The sequence below is a fragment of the Eimeria tenella genome, genomic scaffold (genome assembly GCF_000499545.2).
Source record: "Eimeria tenella Houghton genomic scaffold, Eth_scaff30, whole genome shotgun sequence".
Lineage (NCBI taxonomy): Eukaryota > Apicomplexa > Conoidasida > Eucoccidiorida > Eimeriidae > Eimeria > Eimeria tenella.
In genome coordinates, this window is record NW_013542871.1 from 82,259 (window position 1) to 99,171 (window position 16,913).

Consider the following 16,913-nt stretch of genomic DNA (forward strand, 5'->3'; position numbering starts at 1 on the left):
TGGACACAGGAACCATCGAATTATGAGCAAACGTTCAACTGCAATATCAACACGTCACACAACTGTGACGGCAACCGCGATGAGGGCAATACCAACAAGGCTTGGGACTGCGAACGCTGCAGAACCTGTGAGGGAGGAGACGATCGCGTCCCACTGTTGCTGCCTGAGTTCAACAAGGGATGACAACAACATAGCATTCAGTTAAATGCACAGCAACCAAAGCGACGCAAGCAGACCTGCAATGGGGGAAATAGCTCTTTCCTACGTGAAGGGGGCAGCATTTTCATCTGCAAACGCAGCTGGCATCGTCTTGCAAATCAACGCATGGCCACTTTGCGAGCTTTGTCCAGCTCGAGTGTCTTCATCGGCTTCTTCTCCGGCGTCTGTTGTTGTTTTAGTGCACGTCACAACCTTGCAGTCTGCAGTGGCATTGGATGAGGGATTGTACAAGGCCACAAATGAAGCGTTGTCTTGTTTGTCGTACAGGCCGTTGGCTTGACTTTTTGACGGCGGAAGGCCAGTGAAGTTTTTGAACGCTGCCTTCCAGTAGTCGACTGTGTCGTTGCAGCTGGGCTGGGCATCAGTGAGAGACTTGAATGCGTACGTTCCATCCTTGAACGGATTCTCGGCTTTGGTGGCCGCTTGGTATATCGCTTCTTGCGTCTGAAAGAGAGAGGCAAGTGAAAGGAATTCTCACGCCACGGGTAGCCATATTCGTGCGTGAAACTCCCAGTATTTGGTATGCAACTTACGGGTATTAAATGTTCACAAAGTTTTCGCCATTCGCTGTCTTGTTGGAGCTCTTGTTCACCGGGCGAAGGCAGTGCATTGCTGTCTGTGGCCTTTGTGAAATTGGGCAACCCCGCCGCCTCTCGGGCAGTGTTGATCTCGTTAAGGCACTGGACGGTGGCACCTGCAATAAGCACAGCATCACAGTTCCTATTGTCTCAGCATGTCATTCCAATCATCAGGAAGAAACAGACGCGAGACCGTAAGTTGGACTTTAGATGTGCACAGTGGCTGGCTTCGTGCCGAAGTAATTAAACGGAAAATTGTTGGCCCGTATCTTACCAAGACTTGCGGTATATTTGATAGTGGCAGTTCCACCCTGTTGCAGGCTGCCCGATATTGAGTTGCTAAGCACAAGCAGGGAAGTGCTGACGAGAGCATTGATCCTTGGGAGCATCTTGACCGCGAGGATCTTGAAGAATTTCAGCTAGGAGTAACCTGAAAAGAAAGTGGAGAGGAGAAATTTGGCTGCAAAGAAAATGTACCCGCAAATGCTGCCAGCACTTGGCAGGGTGATTTGTCGTCTGAAATGTTGGTGTGAAGCGGCCAGGTGAGCGGTCACATACGATGTCTTGCAAGACCTGCAGATCTGTGCCAGTTGAGTTTTACATTTGCGTACGACTATTGATCGGTGATGATGAATCCACCATGGCCCGTGAAAAACCGCACATGACTCTAGCTTTAATTCAAGACAACTTGTGGGCCAATTCCATGGCGCGCTAGCTGAGCTCTAGATTTGGGCACGTGCTTGCCAAGAGTCGTGAGAAAAACGTGAACTTACAAAGGCAAGTAAAAGTATGCATAAGGTAAACAGTGACATGAATGCCTAATCGCTGAGGAACCACTGTGACCTGGACGCACACCATTCCAAACAATCGCGCAATGTTTCACCACGCCTCCTTCCCTCCACTACTGAAATCTACGATTCCTATGATTTGGCTTCCCTTAGAAAAGTTATGTAAAATCAAAACTAGAGTCATATGTGGTTTGGCACGGCTTATGGTGCTTTGTCGATCTCGGAGTGTCGCTCGTATGCAAATCTAGAGTTCAGCTAGTAGACTAAGGGATCGACCCACGAGGACCCTAAAATATAAAATCCCCGGCAGAATTTCATCAAAAAGCAGAACCGTGTAGGATTGGTGCATGACTCGGCAGGACGCAAGACATATCACTGCTAACTGCGCCTTCAGGCTCCCTGCTGCTTCTCTGTTCCGATAGCACACTTCCGTGAGCCCTGCGGTTCTACAAACCATCTCCTCAGCATATCGGCTTAGGAAACAAGGAATACATTGTGCATGTTGGAAAGCACACAGGCGGTGTGCACCGACAGGGTTAGCTTGAAGGGGGATGCAGCACACAGCTGGGCAACAAGATAAACGCTTTAGCATGCGCATGTCTTAGGCATTCCAGAGCCAAAGGAAACTAAAGTTGCTCTTGCACAGGTGCCTTTAGCAAATAGCTAGACAATCAGGCGACTTTTCCTGTTTTTGCTCGCTTTTCCAATGGGGTCACTTGCTATGAGGTTGTCAGAGTAGAAGACACCACGTGTATTGGACTCATTCAGCAGCAGTACATCCTCTTCAGAGAGCGCTGCAAGCCCGTGAAAATCGCAGTTTGCTGAGACAAAACGCTATAAAACAGCATCGCGGATGAAGGAGCCAACTGGCTCGTCTTTCGAAAAAAAGCGCCGAAGAGTTTTGCAGGTAGGCTTGTGTATAAAACGGAAGTCCAGTCATACACGTCGATGCAAACAAAACTTGGTGCAGGCCCTGCCGTGCGGCCAATAGTTTGAAAGGTTACAGGGTCATCATGCCAAGAGCTACAATAACAAGAATAATGAGCTGTGGGACTGCGGTTGTTGTTGAACCCGTGAGAGAGGAGGTAATCATATTCCACTGATCCTGCCTGCGCAAGATTCAACAGCACATCCACAGTGTCCGGTGCAATCAACAGCCACCATGGGTGTAAGGTGGACAACATTCTAATTAAGGGATTGAATCTTTGCTTACGTAAATGGTGCAGTCTCTGCATTTTGAAAGGCAGTTGGCATTGTCTTGCAAAGTAGCGCGTAACCCTTCTCTGGGGTCGCTGCTGAAGTGTCACTGAGACTTGATGGAGCAGAGCTTGTCGTCTTAGTGCAAGTGGCGACCTGACAGTCTGCTGTGGCAGTGGATTGAGGGTTATATAGGGCTACGAAGGAAACGTTGTCTTGATTGTTGTACAGGCCTGCGGCTTGATTCTGTGAGGGTGGGAGCCCCGTGAAGTTTTTGAATGCTGCTTTCCAGGAGCCGACTATACTCTTGCAATCCGGCTTCTCGTCAGTTAGGGATTTGAATGCGTATGTCCCATCCTTGAATGGGCTGTTTGCGTGTGAGTCAACTTGATCACTTGCTTCCTTTGTCTGAGAGAGGGAAGCAAAGCGGAGAAATTGTGCTGGCATGGATAACCAAGATGATTCCTGCGGGAATTGAAAGCTGCCATACGACTTACTGGCACCAAGTGTTTACACAACTTCAGCCATTCGCTATCTTCTGTTAGCTGAGCGCTTCCGGGGTCAGGTAATTTGTTATTGGTTATAGCCTCTGCGAACTTGGACAACCCTGCTGCCTCCCGGGCAGCGTTGATCTCGTCGAGGCACTGGGTACTGTTGCCTGCAGCGAATATATCCACGAAACATTCAGAGTTTCAGTACGCAACTTAAATGTTTCGATCTCCAGGGAGAAACACAAGGGCGACTGTGTGTCCAAGTTTTGTTGTGCATGCCAATTGAAAATGGCCCATGCAATTCAAATCCAATTCAGGTCTCAATAGGAATTTAAAGGGAAATTGGAACTCCTTCCCACCAAGGCTTGCAGTGTACTTCACAGTAGTCCCGCCAGACTGTTGTGACCCTCCTGGCGTTGAGGCGCTAAGCACCAGCAGCAAAGTGCTGAGAAGAGCAGTGATCCTTGGGAGCATCTCGGATTAATGCCCTTGGAAAACTCCAACTCGGAACAAGTACGAAGGAAATAAAGAAAAGAATCTGGTTGCATATAGAATGCACTATAAAGCCTTGTTCGAGGGCCATAGAATAATTTCTGCCTGCGTGAAGTACTGGTGTGGGACGGTCAGGAAAACAGTCACGGACGAATGGTCGTGCTAGATCTGAAGCGAAACGCCAGATCCCTACCGCTTTAGACGTGCCCCCCTAGCGCGTTGAGACGAACACAACACATAGAAATTTGATAAAATTATGAGAGAGAAAAACAGTTGAAATAAATGGTGCTCATTCACGAAACTTTGCAATTGGGTTTTGCGCCAGATCCACTGTGAACGGCCGCCCCATAGTCCTCCACGCCTCCTTACCTGTACTACTGAAACCCACAACTCCCCCGAGTCGGCATCCTTTATACAAGCTCTGCGATATCAGAGCTACAGTCATGTACAGTTTCTCAGAGCGCGCGGTGCATTCTTGGTTGCTTTACATCCGTGGTGGGCGGCCAAGTGGCGCAGGAACGGCTTGAAAGTGCGGCACGATTTCGGGGGAAATGACGCCGAAATATAATGCATATGTAAATCTGGTACACAGTTAAACAAGGTACAAGAAAAATCGCAGCTAGGTATGCCTTTGCTCCAGGTTTCATGCTGTCTGGTAATTTCGGTCGTGCAACATCAACACACAACACCAGTCCTTCAGAGCATCTGCTGCTCATCCCCTCAAGACTGCGAAGAGTGTCTCATATATTAGGAACGGCACAAAAAGCTAGAGCGGCACACCCATGAGTATTCCGGTTCCTCAGACCATCTTATGCTCAACAGCTCACGACTGCGCGACGAGTGTTTCCTACATTAAGGACGACACAAAAAACTGGAGCGGCCGCCTCTTAAGGGCGTAAGCAACCTGTATCTTAACGGAGGGCTGGTCAAGTGACATAGCAATCAACTGGGCAGCAAGCCAACCTTTGAGAACAAGCGCAAGGAGACCCTCGAGAAAGGGCCTGCGTATATTATACGCACCTTAAAGTCTTTTGAAGCCAAAAGGGTTTGCTTCTCATGCGATTTTTAGCCAAAGGCCTCACAATGGCACTGCCTACTAATTAGCCACTGCCGCTGTAATGCAGTCCCCAACGTTACCTGTAGTGTTACGCTGTGAGACACAGCCAGAGCCATCACGCAGTGCTTCTATGAGTTACGCAGCAAATATCTGAGACGATTTCCCGATATCCTAGGGCGTAGTTCCAGCTAAACAAAGCAAGACCTGCATGATAGCAGTTTTCAGCGGCGTTTTGAGCTTTTTCCTTCTATTTTCTTCGAGAAGGTGCAGGCAGTTGTTGGAGAAGGGGACACTATCCGTAGTGGACAGAATTAAACAGCTACACCCTCGTTTTTGCGTCGCTCCTGAGCTCTTCAAGATTGTAGAAATCGAAGTTGGTCGAAGTGAAGAGCTACAAACGTGGGTCTGACAAAAGGCGTCCACTGGTTGACGCTTCGGGAAGAGACGGAAGAACACTTTGAAATATCGCGGGCCTGTATTAAAAAAGACAGCACTAGCACGCACGTAGAAAAGAACGAAAGCTGATGAACTACCTGCAGTGCAGCCAGTATTTTGATGTCTCACAGTGTCGTTTTACAAAGCGCTGACGACGAATTATTGGACTGCAGTTGCTATTGAATCCGTGAGCTTGGCGTTGATCATATTCCACTGAAGGATAAAACAGAGATTCCATGGTGACATCTTGGACGCTCTGTCCCTGAAGTACCCAGGAATAATGAATTAAAAGCACCCAATAAGAAAAAGCAGTAGCTTAGAGAAGCTCTGCGAGAGGACACAACGCTCTCGGGCAGAAGCGTCATTTACGCTCTGTAGCCATCAGTAGGCTGCTACTAATGACTGATGAACTCGCTGCGCTGGTGCGGATCATGGATTGCTTCAGTACGAACTGTGAGAAACGCGACACTAGCAGGCCACCAAAACTGGGGAAGAAGCCCGTTAAGTAGGTCCGCAGCTGTGCGCTGGACGTATCCATTTCTATCTCTCCACAAATGAGATCTAGTATTCTAAATGCGTGAATAGCCCGTGCGAAAATCGGTTAGTTGCATATTAACTGCAATGCCGGCTTTTCACGTTCGCCCGCGCCATCTTGAGGTAGCTCACCGAGATCGTTACTCAGGCGCGTGGATGCCTGTTTGGCGACTAGTGCAGATAAGCCAAATCAAAAGTAGTGTGTGGCGTATGAATGCAACACCTAGCACATCTGCACACAGACTGAAGGACCTGCTTTCGCGTGGGTGTCTTTGAAATGCAACCCAAAGACTTTGGATGCAAACTTTTCTCCGCATACGGCAGGGCGCCTCATATGCGTTACCCCCTGTTGCCACGAGTTTGGCAGTTCTACCCAATGCTTAGTGATGCCTCAAAGATGACTGCTACGGCTAGAGGAGTATACCTACAGTTGAGGGAAAGCAGCAGCTCGAAACTGCCTGTTGATGCTTGTGTTAAGCATGCTAAGCTTTTAGTGCGCGCCGGCTGCTAAGATGACGGCTTGGAGCCAGTCTTGGATAAGCAACAAACACAAATTACTTAGCGATCAGAGAAAAATTTTTGGCCGAGCCAGTCTGAACATGAAGCGCTGCTTCGTGTATTCAGCTAGATGAAAAAAAAAAGGCATAACTAGCGCACACTTCGCAGCTTCAAGGGTCACAGCACCAGCATGCCAAAAGCTAAGATAAAAAGCAAACCAAAACCTGGGTTTGCGATTGAAGATGACCCCGTCAGCGAAGATATGATCCTGTCCCACTGATCCTGCCTGCACAGCATTCAACAGTGCTTGCATACCCACAGTGCAGTTCACACGACACGGGTTGCAAATCTTTCGGTGCTGGGATCAAAGGGCCTGAATGGAGCCTACGTGAATGGAGCAGAGTCATCGTCTGGCAAAGCAGCAGGCATCGTCTTGCAAATCAGTGCGTAGCCATATTTTTCGTTCGCAGGTGGGTCACTGTGTTCCGCTGCATCCCCAGTAGTAGTGGTTTGAGTGCAAGTGACGACTCGGCAGTCCACAGTAGCGTCAGTTTGAGCGTTGTACAGGGCTATAAAAGAAACGTTTTCTCGAATCCCGTACAACGCCCCGCCTTTACTCTTTGACGGCGGAAGTCCACTGAAGTTTTTGAACGCAGATTCCCAGAATTCGACACTTTCAGTGCATTTGGGGTCCGTAGAGGTCAAGGGCCTGAAAGCGTACGTTCCCTTCTCGAACGTGTCTTCTGTAGTTCTTGCTGCCACAGTTTGTGTTTGTTGCGTCTGAAAGAAGACAAAAAATGTTATAACTCAGGGCCTCTTTTCAATGGTCCCCACTCTGGAGGTCTTGTGAACAACTTACTGGGATCAAATATGTACAAAGGTCTTCCCAGGGGCCTTCTTGTAAAGCTGCACTTGGAGCAACTAACATATTCTCTCCTGCAGCATCTTTGAATTTGGGTAACCCGGCTGCCTCACGAGCCTCGTTGACCTCACTGAGGCACTCAGCATTTTCACCTGCAGCATGTGCGTTAAGATACTCTTGATTTTTGCGGAGTTCTAGCTGGTGTTTCTTGGCAAGTAGATTGGCCACGCAATCACTTCCTATATCTTACTAGCAGGAGTTGATTGAGGCCGTGTGCTGACGCACGTCAGCTTGACCTTCAAAGGGAAAAGTGAGCCCCGCAGTGGAGGCCTTTTGCTTACTGAGAGATGCAGTGTACTGGATTGTTGCTTGGCCATTTTGTGAGCTGCCCAGAGTTGCGGCGCTCAGCATCAAGAACGAGGTGCTCAGAATTGTTGGTAAGCTGCGTCGCAGCATCTTTGAATACATGACCTTGAAAAGTCACGGCTGCAAAAGAGTTTAAAAAACCATAAAAAGGCAAGACAGTCAGTAAAGGCCGCGTAGAAGGAAATTGTACTGGAAGCCAATGGTGTGGCTCTTACTCTTAACAATGCTGTCAGTGAATCGTATGGTGAGCAGTAGCCGCTAGGGAGTGAGCTGTAACTCCCTGCTTGCATGCCTGCAACACATGAAATTCAGTCAGAATTTAAAATTGAAAATATAAAATGTTCGAAGTGTCGCGCAGATTGAGTGTAAATGGGAGCACTAAGACGCAGACCCCTTCCAAACGAAACTTCGTCACCACCTGAACACTAGATCCACAGTAACACGTAAAGCGTGCACTTATTTAAATGCATTACTCTGCAGGCTGGACCCATTTTTTTATTAATTCTTGTAATGTGCGTTATTGTTCAGAGTGGCAAACATTCATTGAGCGGTTGGCTTCAAGGTGCCCGTTGACGGGAGGTTGTTCGCCATTCGTGTCTTCGCCGAGGCTAAGCGGACAGGAAGAGCTCACTGCATATAAGCCTGGAATATCGTGTCTCTCTGAAGCAAAGTACAGATCCAAAGACGTGCTGAAGCACTGGATGGAGCAAGATACCGTCCCTCGCTCGGTGCCACTTTGTTTTGCCCGCTACCAGCGGCAGGGAAAGGTGGGTCGTTGAAGCTGCACAGAATAACTTCTTCTAACAGCAAAAAGCAGCATATGAGCTGCAGCGTATGCCTGGTAATCAATTGGCTGCTCCAAGTTTCCCTCAACAATGTGCGTGCAGCAGGCTACTCCATAGTGCGTCCAAGCCAGTTAGAGTGCCTCTAGAGAAAGCAATGGTATTGAAACTTTTTTTTTTTTTTTAATTTGACGAGTGAATCACTTATCAAAGGAGCCGTACAATCGTCCCAGCTGATAACCCCGTATCATCTACTTCCTCAACATCTGTGTGAGGATCAGCAGATAATCGACAGATGCTACTGTAGCAGTCATAAATTATCAGCAAAAGGAGCTGAAGCTGAAGATCTATTTTTTGAAGGTTTCGGAAAATTTAATAGCCACCTAGGGCTTGGCTCACGCAGGGCAGTGCTTCAATTGTATGGCAGAATTAAAAGTTTGTTGAGATGGTTGCAAAAAACGCGGAAAGGTTTATTGGCCGATAGGTGCATTATGTCTCACAACAGCATCAAAATCCGAACACGAAACGATGGAAATGATGCTTTACAGCCAATAGCGCGGAGCCTCATAGCGCGGTAATGCCAAATGCCACAATGCCAAAAACAACCAAGCTTGGAGCTGCTATGGAAGTCGAGCCTGTGAGAGATGATACGATTTTGTCCCACTGCTCCTGTCTGCGGAACGCATTCAACCGCACGCATATTATCCCATCAAACTCACAGCAATTGAGACGGTAAGTTTAGCACTGAGCTGCGGGGACCAAAGCGCTACACTCACGTGAATGGAGCGGTGGTATCATTTGCAAAAACTGTGGGCACCGTTTTGCAAAGCAACGCGAAGCCGCTTTTTGTAGTTGCACTTCCCGTATCAGCTGACGTGCTTGCCGATTTTGAGGCAACACCCGTCGTTTGGGTGCAAGTGACGACCCGGCAGTCTGCAGAGGCATTGGCTGAAGGGTTGTACAGAGCGACGAACGAAACGTTGTCTTGACTGTTGTACAGTTCTCCAGCGTCATTCTTTGATGGCGGGAGTCCGGTGAAGTTTTTAAACGCTGCCTTCCAGTAATCAACTGTTTCCTTGCAGCTGTGTTGCTCATCAGTCAACTTCTTGAAAGCATATGTGCCTCCGCTAAAGGGATTTGTGGGCGCTTGATCAGCAAGTGTTTCAACCTGCATCTGAGAAGAGAAGGAGAGCCAACCGGGCAGGACTAGTGCGCGCGACGAGGTCAATGGGAACACGTCTTAAGTACACTCAGCAACTTACTGGTATCAAATATTCACAAAGGTCTTTCCACTTTCCGTCTGCAAGTGCTTCTTGTCCGGGCTCAGGTAACTTCTGGTCTGTGCTTGTCGCAGCAATGAACTCTGCCAATCCAGCTGCCTCGCGAGCTGCATTGATTTCGTCGAAGCACTGGGGACCAGTGCCTGCACGGGAAAAACTAGAATGCACTAGCACAGCTTTTTCTTATGAGGTTGTGCAAACGCTTGGCGCCTGTATCATAATCACCAGCTTTGTGTGCCGGAATCGGTATCCACCCATGCATGACACTGCGGTAAAATCTGCATGCCGAATTTTTTGTCCAGAACAATATATTTACGTCGCTCACCAAGAGTTGCTTTATACTGTACGGTGCTCGCCTCAGGCGTCCCATCGCTTCCAGAGCTAAAGGCGACCAAGAGCAGCGAGGTCGTTACAATGGCGAGCGGACTGGGCAGCCACATCTGAGCGAGGCAAGCCACAAAAGAAATGCTTAAAAAACAAGCTTACTGAAACAGCGAAGAAAGTCAAACTGTAAGGGCAAATTGTAGAGATATCTCTTTCTTCTGGCTTCCCAAGGGCGTTGTCACCTTGGATCGGTTACCCGGGCCTCGCTAGGCATTCGCACTGCAGGCGCTTGAACTGGATCTAGGCTGTCGGACAGGTTGCCGCTCAGAAGCACTCACCGTTTCAAACTCCAAAAAATTTCCTCGTCCATGTATAACGATTTTTGGAAATGCTCGGTAGGTGAGGTAACCCATGGAACCGACGTTGCCAGTATACTACTACATCACATGCGCAGTTCATCTACTACAGCGCAACCAGCGACATCAACTCAGTGTTACAACTCCCGGCTCACCTTCAGTGAAATCAATTCATTACGCAAATTTTCAAGTCATACATAATTTTAGTAGCTAGGGCTTTATACGCTTTACACGCTTTTCAAACCAAAGCCCCGTTTTTCCTTGGCATGCCAGCAGTAATCTTTATACCAAGAGCTGTTTTTTCAGACCTTTCTGTGCCAGTGCCACCATAGCTCTGGTGAGGCAAAACCTTAGTTACAGCTAAGACAGAGGCACGGTGCATAGGCAGTAGTATTTAGTAGGTACTCAATGAATCGAAGGCGTTCTCGGCAAGTTGATAAGGTGAAACGTCAAACGCTCATATAACTCTACCTTAAAAGGTGCTTTGATTTACTTGCTTGATGCTCTGCTTCGTTTTAAATGCTTGCTCACTGATGCGAAACCCGGAATCCTGTTTTTCTGCATTCACTTACTCACCCTGTCGGCTTTTGAACCAAACATCTGTTTTAGCTTAGCCTTGCCGTGTTTGGAAGTCTTGCTCTTAATGTGCAAACACAGTCTCCTACCGATAGGATGTCTCCAGAGGTACCTCATGGCTTAAAATTGATGCGAGTGCTGCAGCCTCACATATAGCAGAGTTTCAACTTGTGCTGAAGCTGTCAGCATTCGATTTGCTGAGACAGTTGTAACTTATGCTAATAATTCCTTTGTATCCCCCGTTTTATTCTTGGGGCTGGAGAAATCCATATGCATTTTAGTGCACCAGTCCATTTACACTAACTCTGCGTCCACGCAGCGCTGTCTACGGCGAATCCTTGTTTAGCCTGCACTTCAGCCGAACGCCACCCTCGAACTAAATTTTCTACTGAAAGACAAATTCTTTTTGTGCCCACAGATTATGCTGATTTCATCCATGCAGCTTTAAACTAATACTCTGCCGGTAACTTTTAGGGATAATATTCCTTTCAGCTGATGTAGGTTCTGACAATGGCTGAAGAAGGCTGAACTGAATTGGTTCTAGTGTAAAAGGTCAATTTCACTCTTACCAGCTTGCCCCCTGTTGCATTTATTGTGAAATACGTTCAGCTGTAGAACACGTTCATCCATCGTTCATTACAAGAAGATGTTTTATGCGATGCGTTGCAGTTCAGATCCACACACAACTTTGACGGCAGTTCATTTCTTCTACGTGGGTAGCAGGAAGCCTCTGCATAACTTGTCGATCTATGATGCTGGCATTAACACGGGCGAGTGCTACAGTTGCTATGAAACTTTAACATGAACATGAATGGCCTGTGTTTATCGATGCTGATTGGAACAGTTTGAAAGCATGATGTATCTAGTAATTTTGCATCTTTTCTGTGCTTACCCTTTCTGCGGTTGCACGAACAACACAGTTTCACTGGTGCGAAGCAAAACGGCGAAGGTTTTAATTTTTGATGTGAAAACCGTGCCTAACTTGCCGTGCACTTATTCCTAAGCCATATTATTAATTTGCTAACATCGAATAAGGCCCCAAAATCGTCTTGGCATCACAACGCGGGCAAGTAGTTTTATGAGCTCTACGCCAGACTCGTCTTGAAGGCCACTGCTAAGGATCATATGTTACACTCCTCAATAAGAAACGTAATATATGAAGAAATAGGCAAATTCAATGGTGAATGCATGTGCTTCACATTATGCCCAAGCAAGCATAATCTTGCTTCGAAAAATTATGGGCCAAAAGACAGCTTCTGGACACTAGAATAAAAGATTCAAGCGCATTCGCAGGAATACCCAGATCATCTTATGTGTGGAGAAAAGATTCCTGGGCAGACTGCTTCTAGTGAACAGAGGCGCACAAGAGCATCTCTCCCCACTGAAAACTCATAAATATATTTACCTACGTACAGTGGAATATGTTAAGCAATACTGGCAGCTTTCCACTAAACGTGCATTTGGAAAGCAAACATTACAGGCTTCTTTAGTGTTGAAAACGTTCGCCTTACCTTTCACAGTAACTCTAGAAAGGCACATCTTAAATGGCTGTTTTCGATGCCCTTGTATAGATGTTGCCGTCTGGAAGCCCTTTAAAGCATAATTCATGAAGCTTACAGTTTTACATATTTGAACAGTTAGCACGATTAGTGTGCTGAATTCTTGTTTTCTATTTAATGATAATCCAGTTCATTTGTAATTGGCTTTACCACTCCCGCTTCTAAGTACACACTTTGCGCCTGATAAAAGGTGCTCTCATACCATAACTTACCACCTTAATACACCTGCAGAGATCCTGTAACACGCCTGTACACGCTCGTACCCAATGAGGCGAGAAATGTTGCTAGGGATTCTGCTTCCTGAGAAGCAAGCCGATCCCACTGCTCCACCGGCGCTGTTAGCGTCGTTGAGGAGCAAGAAACTGTCACCTGCTCCGAACGCACCCAGGCCTCCTCTTCACACAACTAAACTCGTTTGTTGTTCATAAGGGAGAAGACTCAACTCCAGTTGACCAAGATAGCAGGAGTCCATCGCCAGGATGTCTACAGTGCGTCAAGACGCACAGTAGAATAGTTGAAGCATCTCTTTTATCAAGCACTGCTGCACATTTGACAGTAGTTCATTCAAACCTTGTGAACCGCTAAATTTTGGGAATCTCAGCATCAGCAACGGGGCTGTTCGGGGAGAAAAGAGGTTCTTTGAAAGCGTATCGATTTAGCATCGTATGAAACTACAGTGCAGCAACTAAGGGACATTGTTGAACAGCAAATGCAATGAGACGCGCAACTGTTTTCAGTTCTCGTTAGGCATTAGTAGGTACTGAAGAATCCGTTGCATTCGCGTGATCTGAATCTAGGCTACCAGACTACTATTAACAAAAACCTTTTCCGCCTTCTTTTTGCAAGTATCCAGAGGAACACGTGCAAATTTTGTGCTAGGCGATATCACTGCTCCCTAAAAGGAGATTAACTGTTGCGTATTGGACCTAGCCATCCCCTTCTCTCTACAGAGAATATGAATTACTTGTCCATCGTTGCATATTTGAATTCGTGGCAAAGTATATTTATTTCTGGGTCTCCACACCACGCGATGCAGATTTGATATCGTTTATCAATTGTGCAAAAATAAGTTGGAGGCGAGCTGCTGCGAGATCAATCCCAACAGGCGAAATCACAGCCTGTGCAGTGGCAAGTGAATGCAGAGTCGAGATATGCACAGCGCACCCTCACCTAGAACATACTGTTAATGTTCCCGCGCCTCTAAAATGCAGTCTAGATGTTTCAGGTGCAATTTTGTTTCCTCCCCATACGTGGAATTTGGAGGACAATTTCTATGTGTGCACCATTCTCGTCATGTGTCGCGTATGCTTCCTCAACCTTTTGTGAGATAGCAAAGATGACTGTCAAAGCTGGAATTACGAAGAAGGGGGTTCTCAAAAGTCGCCGCCGAATGCCCGTGATGAATGCTGTAAGAATTAGAGCATGCCAACTGCGAAAATGAAGAGCTTCCAACCACCATCAGATCCTCAGCGGAAGACAATTGCGAGTTTATCTTTCGAAAGCCAGAAAGAGCGTTTCTTCAGGTCGGAAGTAATGGGAAGCGCGGCTCAATGAATGCACTTAGGTGGAAAAGGCACCGGTTCTGTTACCAGCATACGCCTCATAGTTTGCAGGGTCACAATACTGCCATACTTAAGACTACGATAAAGAATGCACCGAAACCTGGGATGGCGGCTGACGCTGACCCTGTAAGGGAGGATATGATCCTGTCCCATTGATCCTGCCTGCGCAACAATAGCCAACGCTTGCGTAGTCACAATGCGCATCACGAAAAGCCATAGTTTGTGAATTATTCAGTCTTGATATGGAGTGAATACTTTGGTCCTTACGTGAATGGAGCAGAATTTTTGTCTGCAAAGGCAGCGGGCATTGTTTTGCAAATCATTGCGTATCCATATTCTTGGCTTCCGCTTGGACTGTCGCGAATCGATGAATCGCCAGGAGTAGTAGTTTTAGTGCAAGTGACGACTTGACAATCTGCAGTGGCATTAGATGATGTGTTGTAAAGGGCTACAAAAGAGACATTGTTATAGCTCTTGTAGAGATCTCCAGCTTGACTCTCTGACGGCGGCAGTCCAGTGAAATTCTTGAAGGCTGCCTTCCAGTAATTCACTATTTCCTTGCAGTTTGGTTCCGCAGTAGTTAGGGACTTGAAAGCGTATGTTCCTTTCTCAAAGGGATTTGTTCCACTTGTCGCCTCTACGGGTTCTTTTTGCGTCTGAGGGAAAGAAACAGAAAACACTAGTGCCGGAGACGGTTAGTGGCGGTGACTTTAGGAATACTCCGCGCCACTTACTGGGATCAGGTGCTCGCAAACTTTTTTCCACTCGGTGTCGTTTTCTAGGTCATCTGAAGGAGCACTTAATTTTTTGTCGTTTGTGGCCTCTGCAAAATTCTTCAACCCAGCTGCCCCACGGGCAGCGTTGACCTCGCTGAGGCATTTGGCACCTCCACCTGCAGTGTTTGCATTGAAAAACAATTTATATTTGTAATGCATTTGCTGGGGCTAAGTAGAATTGACTTGCATTCGTACGACGAAACTCACTTGCAGTAGCTGACTGTGAGGATATATATGTGCCTTCAGAGGGACGCCAGCCTACGCTTCCACTAGAAATGAGCAGCACACTGAGGATTCACTACATACCGAGAGAAGCAGTGTACTTGATTGTTGGTGCACTTTGTTGTGAGGTTCCCAGGTATGAGACACTCAGCAGAAAGATCGAGGCGCTGAAAACAGATGGTATACGCAGAGGCAGCATCTTCGAATATTTGATCCTAGAAAAGCTAGGCTGCAAAAATATTACCTAGAAAAACCCAATGGGGAAATCATTTGGCAAAGGACGAACAAAAGAAAGTTGCATTTACAGCAAGCAGTGTGACTAGTGCTGTCACCGCCTCTGTGGATCGGTGCAGAGCAGTGGCCTTAAGAGAACGCGCACAATTAAGGTCTGGTTTAGCTCTTGCAGAGCTCCACCACTTGAAATTCAACCAGGATTCAACATTAAAAATATAAATTGTGTGAGCGGTTTTTCCCGGATGAATGTAGAGCGAGCTTTGAAGGAACACAGTTTCCTTATAAGGTGTGACCTGAGCATCAGATCTAGGTGATCACGGAAACAAACAGCTCTGTAGTGCGTGCGCTAGCCAGAAAGAGAAGTCTGCCCTTTCTATGGCATCATCTTATATATGGTGTTTGACTAAAAGCCCAACTGCATTTATGTGGGCTATTTCAAGGTATCTGTTGACATTGAAAGGGGCCTTTCATCATTGGTGTTTCGTTTGTGGCTCAGCACTCACGACGTTCCCACCTCGTATACTCCTCGTGTGTTTCGCATATTCCTATAAATTTCAAGTAGCTAGAAATAAACAATTGTAAATGGGAAAAAGATGCCGATTCCTGAGCGGGCCAACGTCATTTTTTTCTAGAGGTGGGGACAGATTCTCATAAGACCAACACAACGTCGTGCCCGACAGCCACTCAACGCCCAGTATATGCTGCTTTTTACTCTGCAATGATTTGGGGTGTACTTCGTTCTGTTAACTTCAACTGCCGCACTGTTTCAGGTCCCAATTGCAAGCATGAGCAGCGACGTCGTTACAACGCCAAGGATGCTCCGAGGCGCCATCTGTTCCAAACATATTACAAAGAGAGCACTTAAATAAAGCATCGCCATCTGTTCCAAACATATTACAAAGAAAGCACTTAAATAAATCATTCTCCGCAGTAAGAGGCTAGAATCAAAGCGAAAGCGGACACCACGATGATGTGACCTCCTTGTACCGTCAGTTGTCCAACCAGGTTTCATCTCGATTTCGAAGCGCGTTGCCGCTAGGCATCGCCGGCAGATCAGTGATAATATTTACGTTTAAAAGACTTTTATTTGTAAATTAAAAGAACAAGGATTTCTGGCGGAACTCAGTGAGTGACGGACACCCTGCTAACAGATGGTGACACGTCATTTCGACAATCCTCTTGCTGGCTCATATCTTCTCGCGGACCTGCAGCGGAATCGAGGTTTCTTTTTTCCCACTTTACACGGGCTAAATCATATCTCTACCCCCCTTTTTCACTTCCTACACAGTTGTGGTGTGGAAACGATGCGCCTTTTGGGGCTTTCACAACGCGAGTCGCGACTGTAGGGAAAATCATCTGCCGCAAGTGTTTGCCAGGAGCGTTTCCTGTGTGACCCAGCCCGCAGAGGCACAAAGAGGGAAATTGAACAAAGAAGATGTCATGGAATAGCATATCTAGCATTATAAGGCTTGATTGATCAGTCGAACAATACAATGGGAAAACGAAACTGAATGAACTCGAGATGCTATCTTTCACAAATGTTTGCCAGCGTCCACAGAAACGAGCGACGGTAAGCCAAGCCACAGATGGGGCATAGTAGGTCAACGCAGCCACTAGAACGCCTTGAGCTAGTTCAAACGCAATGGATCCGCCCAGGCGCTCCTGACAAGCAGTTGAGCGATTTCATATGCAGTTTGTTTCCTCCCCATATCTTCGGTTGACAGG

General features: G+C 47.0%; 5 protein-coding genes across 5 annotated transcripts; all 5 read right to left on the reverse strand.

Moving 5' to 3' along the window:
* Window positions 1-54: 54 nt before the first annotated feature.
* Window positions 55-1,186, reverse strand: ETH_00034925 (SAG family member; the record flags this gene model as incomplete). The annotated part of the gene is made up of 4 exons (XM_013375895.1): window positions 55-163; window positions 266-663; window positions 753-913; window positions 1,072-1,186. 4 exons carry the CDS (start codon window positions 1,184-1,186, stop codon window positions 55-57), a joined length of 783 nt encoding a protein of 260 aa, XP_013231349.1.
* A 1,399-nt stretch (window positions 1,187-2,585) lies between these two features.
* ETH_00034930 (SAG family member) lies at window positions 2,586-3,747 on the reverse strand (the record flags this gene model as incomplete). The annotated part of the gene is made up of 4 exons (XM_013375896.1): window positions 2,586-2,694; window positions 2,799-3,190; window positions 3,280-3,440; window positions 3,633-3,747. The coding sequence occupies 4 exons, from the start codon at window positions 3,745-3,747 to the stop codon at window positions 2,586-2,588; spliced, it is 777 nt and encodes a 258-aa protein (XP_013231350.1).
* A 2,719-nt stretch (window positions 3,748-6,466) lies between these two features.
* On the reverse strand, window positions 6,467-7,607 carry ETH_00034935 (SAG family member; the record flags this gene model as incomplete). The annotated part of the gene is made up of 4 exons (XM_013375897.1): window positions 6,467-6,575; window positions 6,678-7,069; window positions 7,149-7,303; window positions 7,493-7,607. 4 exons carry the CDS (start codon window positions 7,605-7,607, stop codon window positions 6,467-6,469), a joined length of 771 nt encoding a protein of 256 aa, XP_013231351.1.
* Window positions 7,608-8,863: 1,256 nt separating this feature from the next.
* ETH_00034940 (SAG family member (sag12)) lies at window positions 8,864-10,019 on the reverse strand (the record flags this gene model as incomplete). The annotated part of the gene is made up of 4 exons (XM_013375898.1): window positions 8,864-8,972; window positions 9,076-9,473; window positions 9,562-9,722; window positions 9,905-10,019. 4 exons carry the CDS (start codon window positions 10,017-10,019, stop codon window positions 8,864-8,866), a joined length of 783 nt encoding a protein of 260 aa, XP_013231352.1.
* Window positions 10,020-14,009: 3,990 nt separating this feature from the next.
* ETH_00034945 (SAG family member (sag6)) lies at window positions 14,010-15,153 on the reverse strand (the record flags this gene model as incomplete). The annotated part of the gene is made up of 4 exons (XM_013375899.1): window positions 14,010-14,118; window positions 14,224-14,612; window positions 14,691-14,848; window positions 15,039-15,153. The coding sequence occupies 4 exons, from the start codon at window positions 15,151-15,153 to the stop codon at window positions 14,010-14,012; spliced, it is 771 nt and encodes a 256-aa protein (XP_013231353.1).
* Between the last annotated feature and the right edge of the window lie 1,760 nt (window positions 15,154-16,913).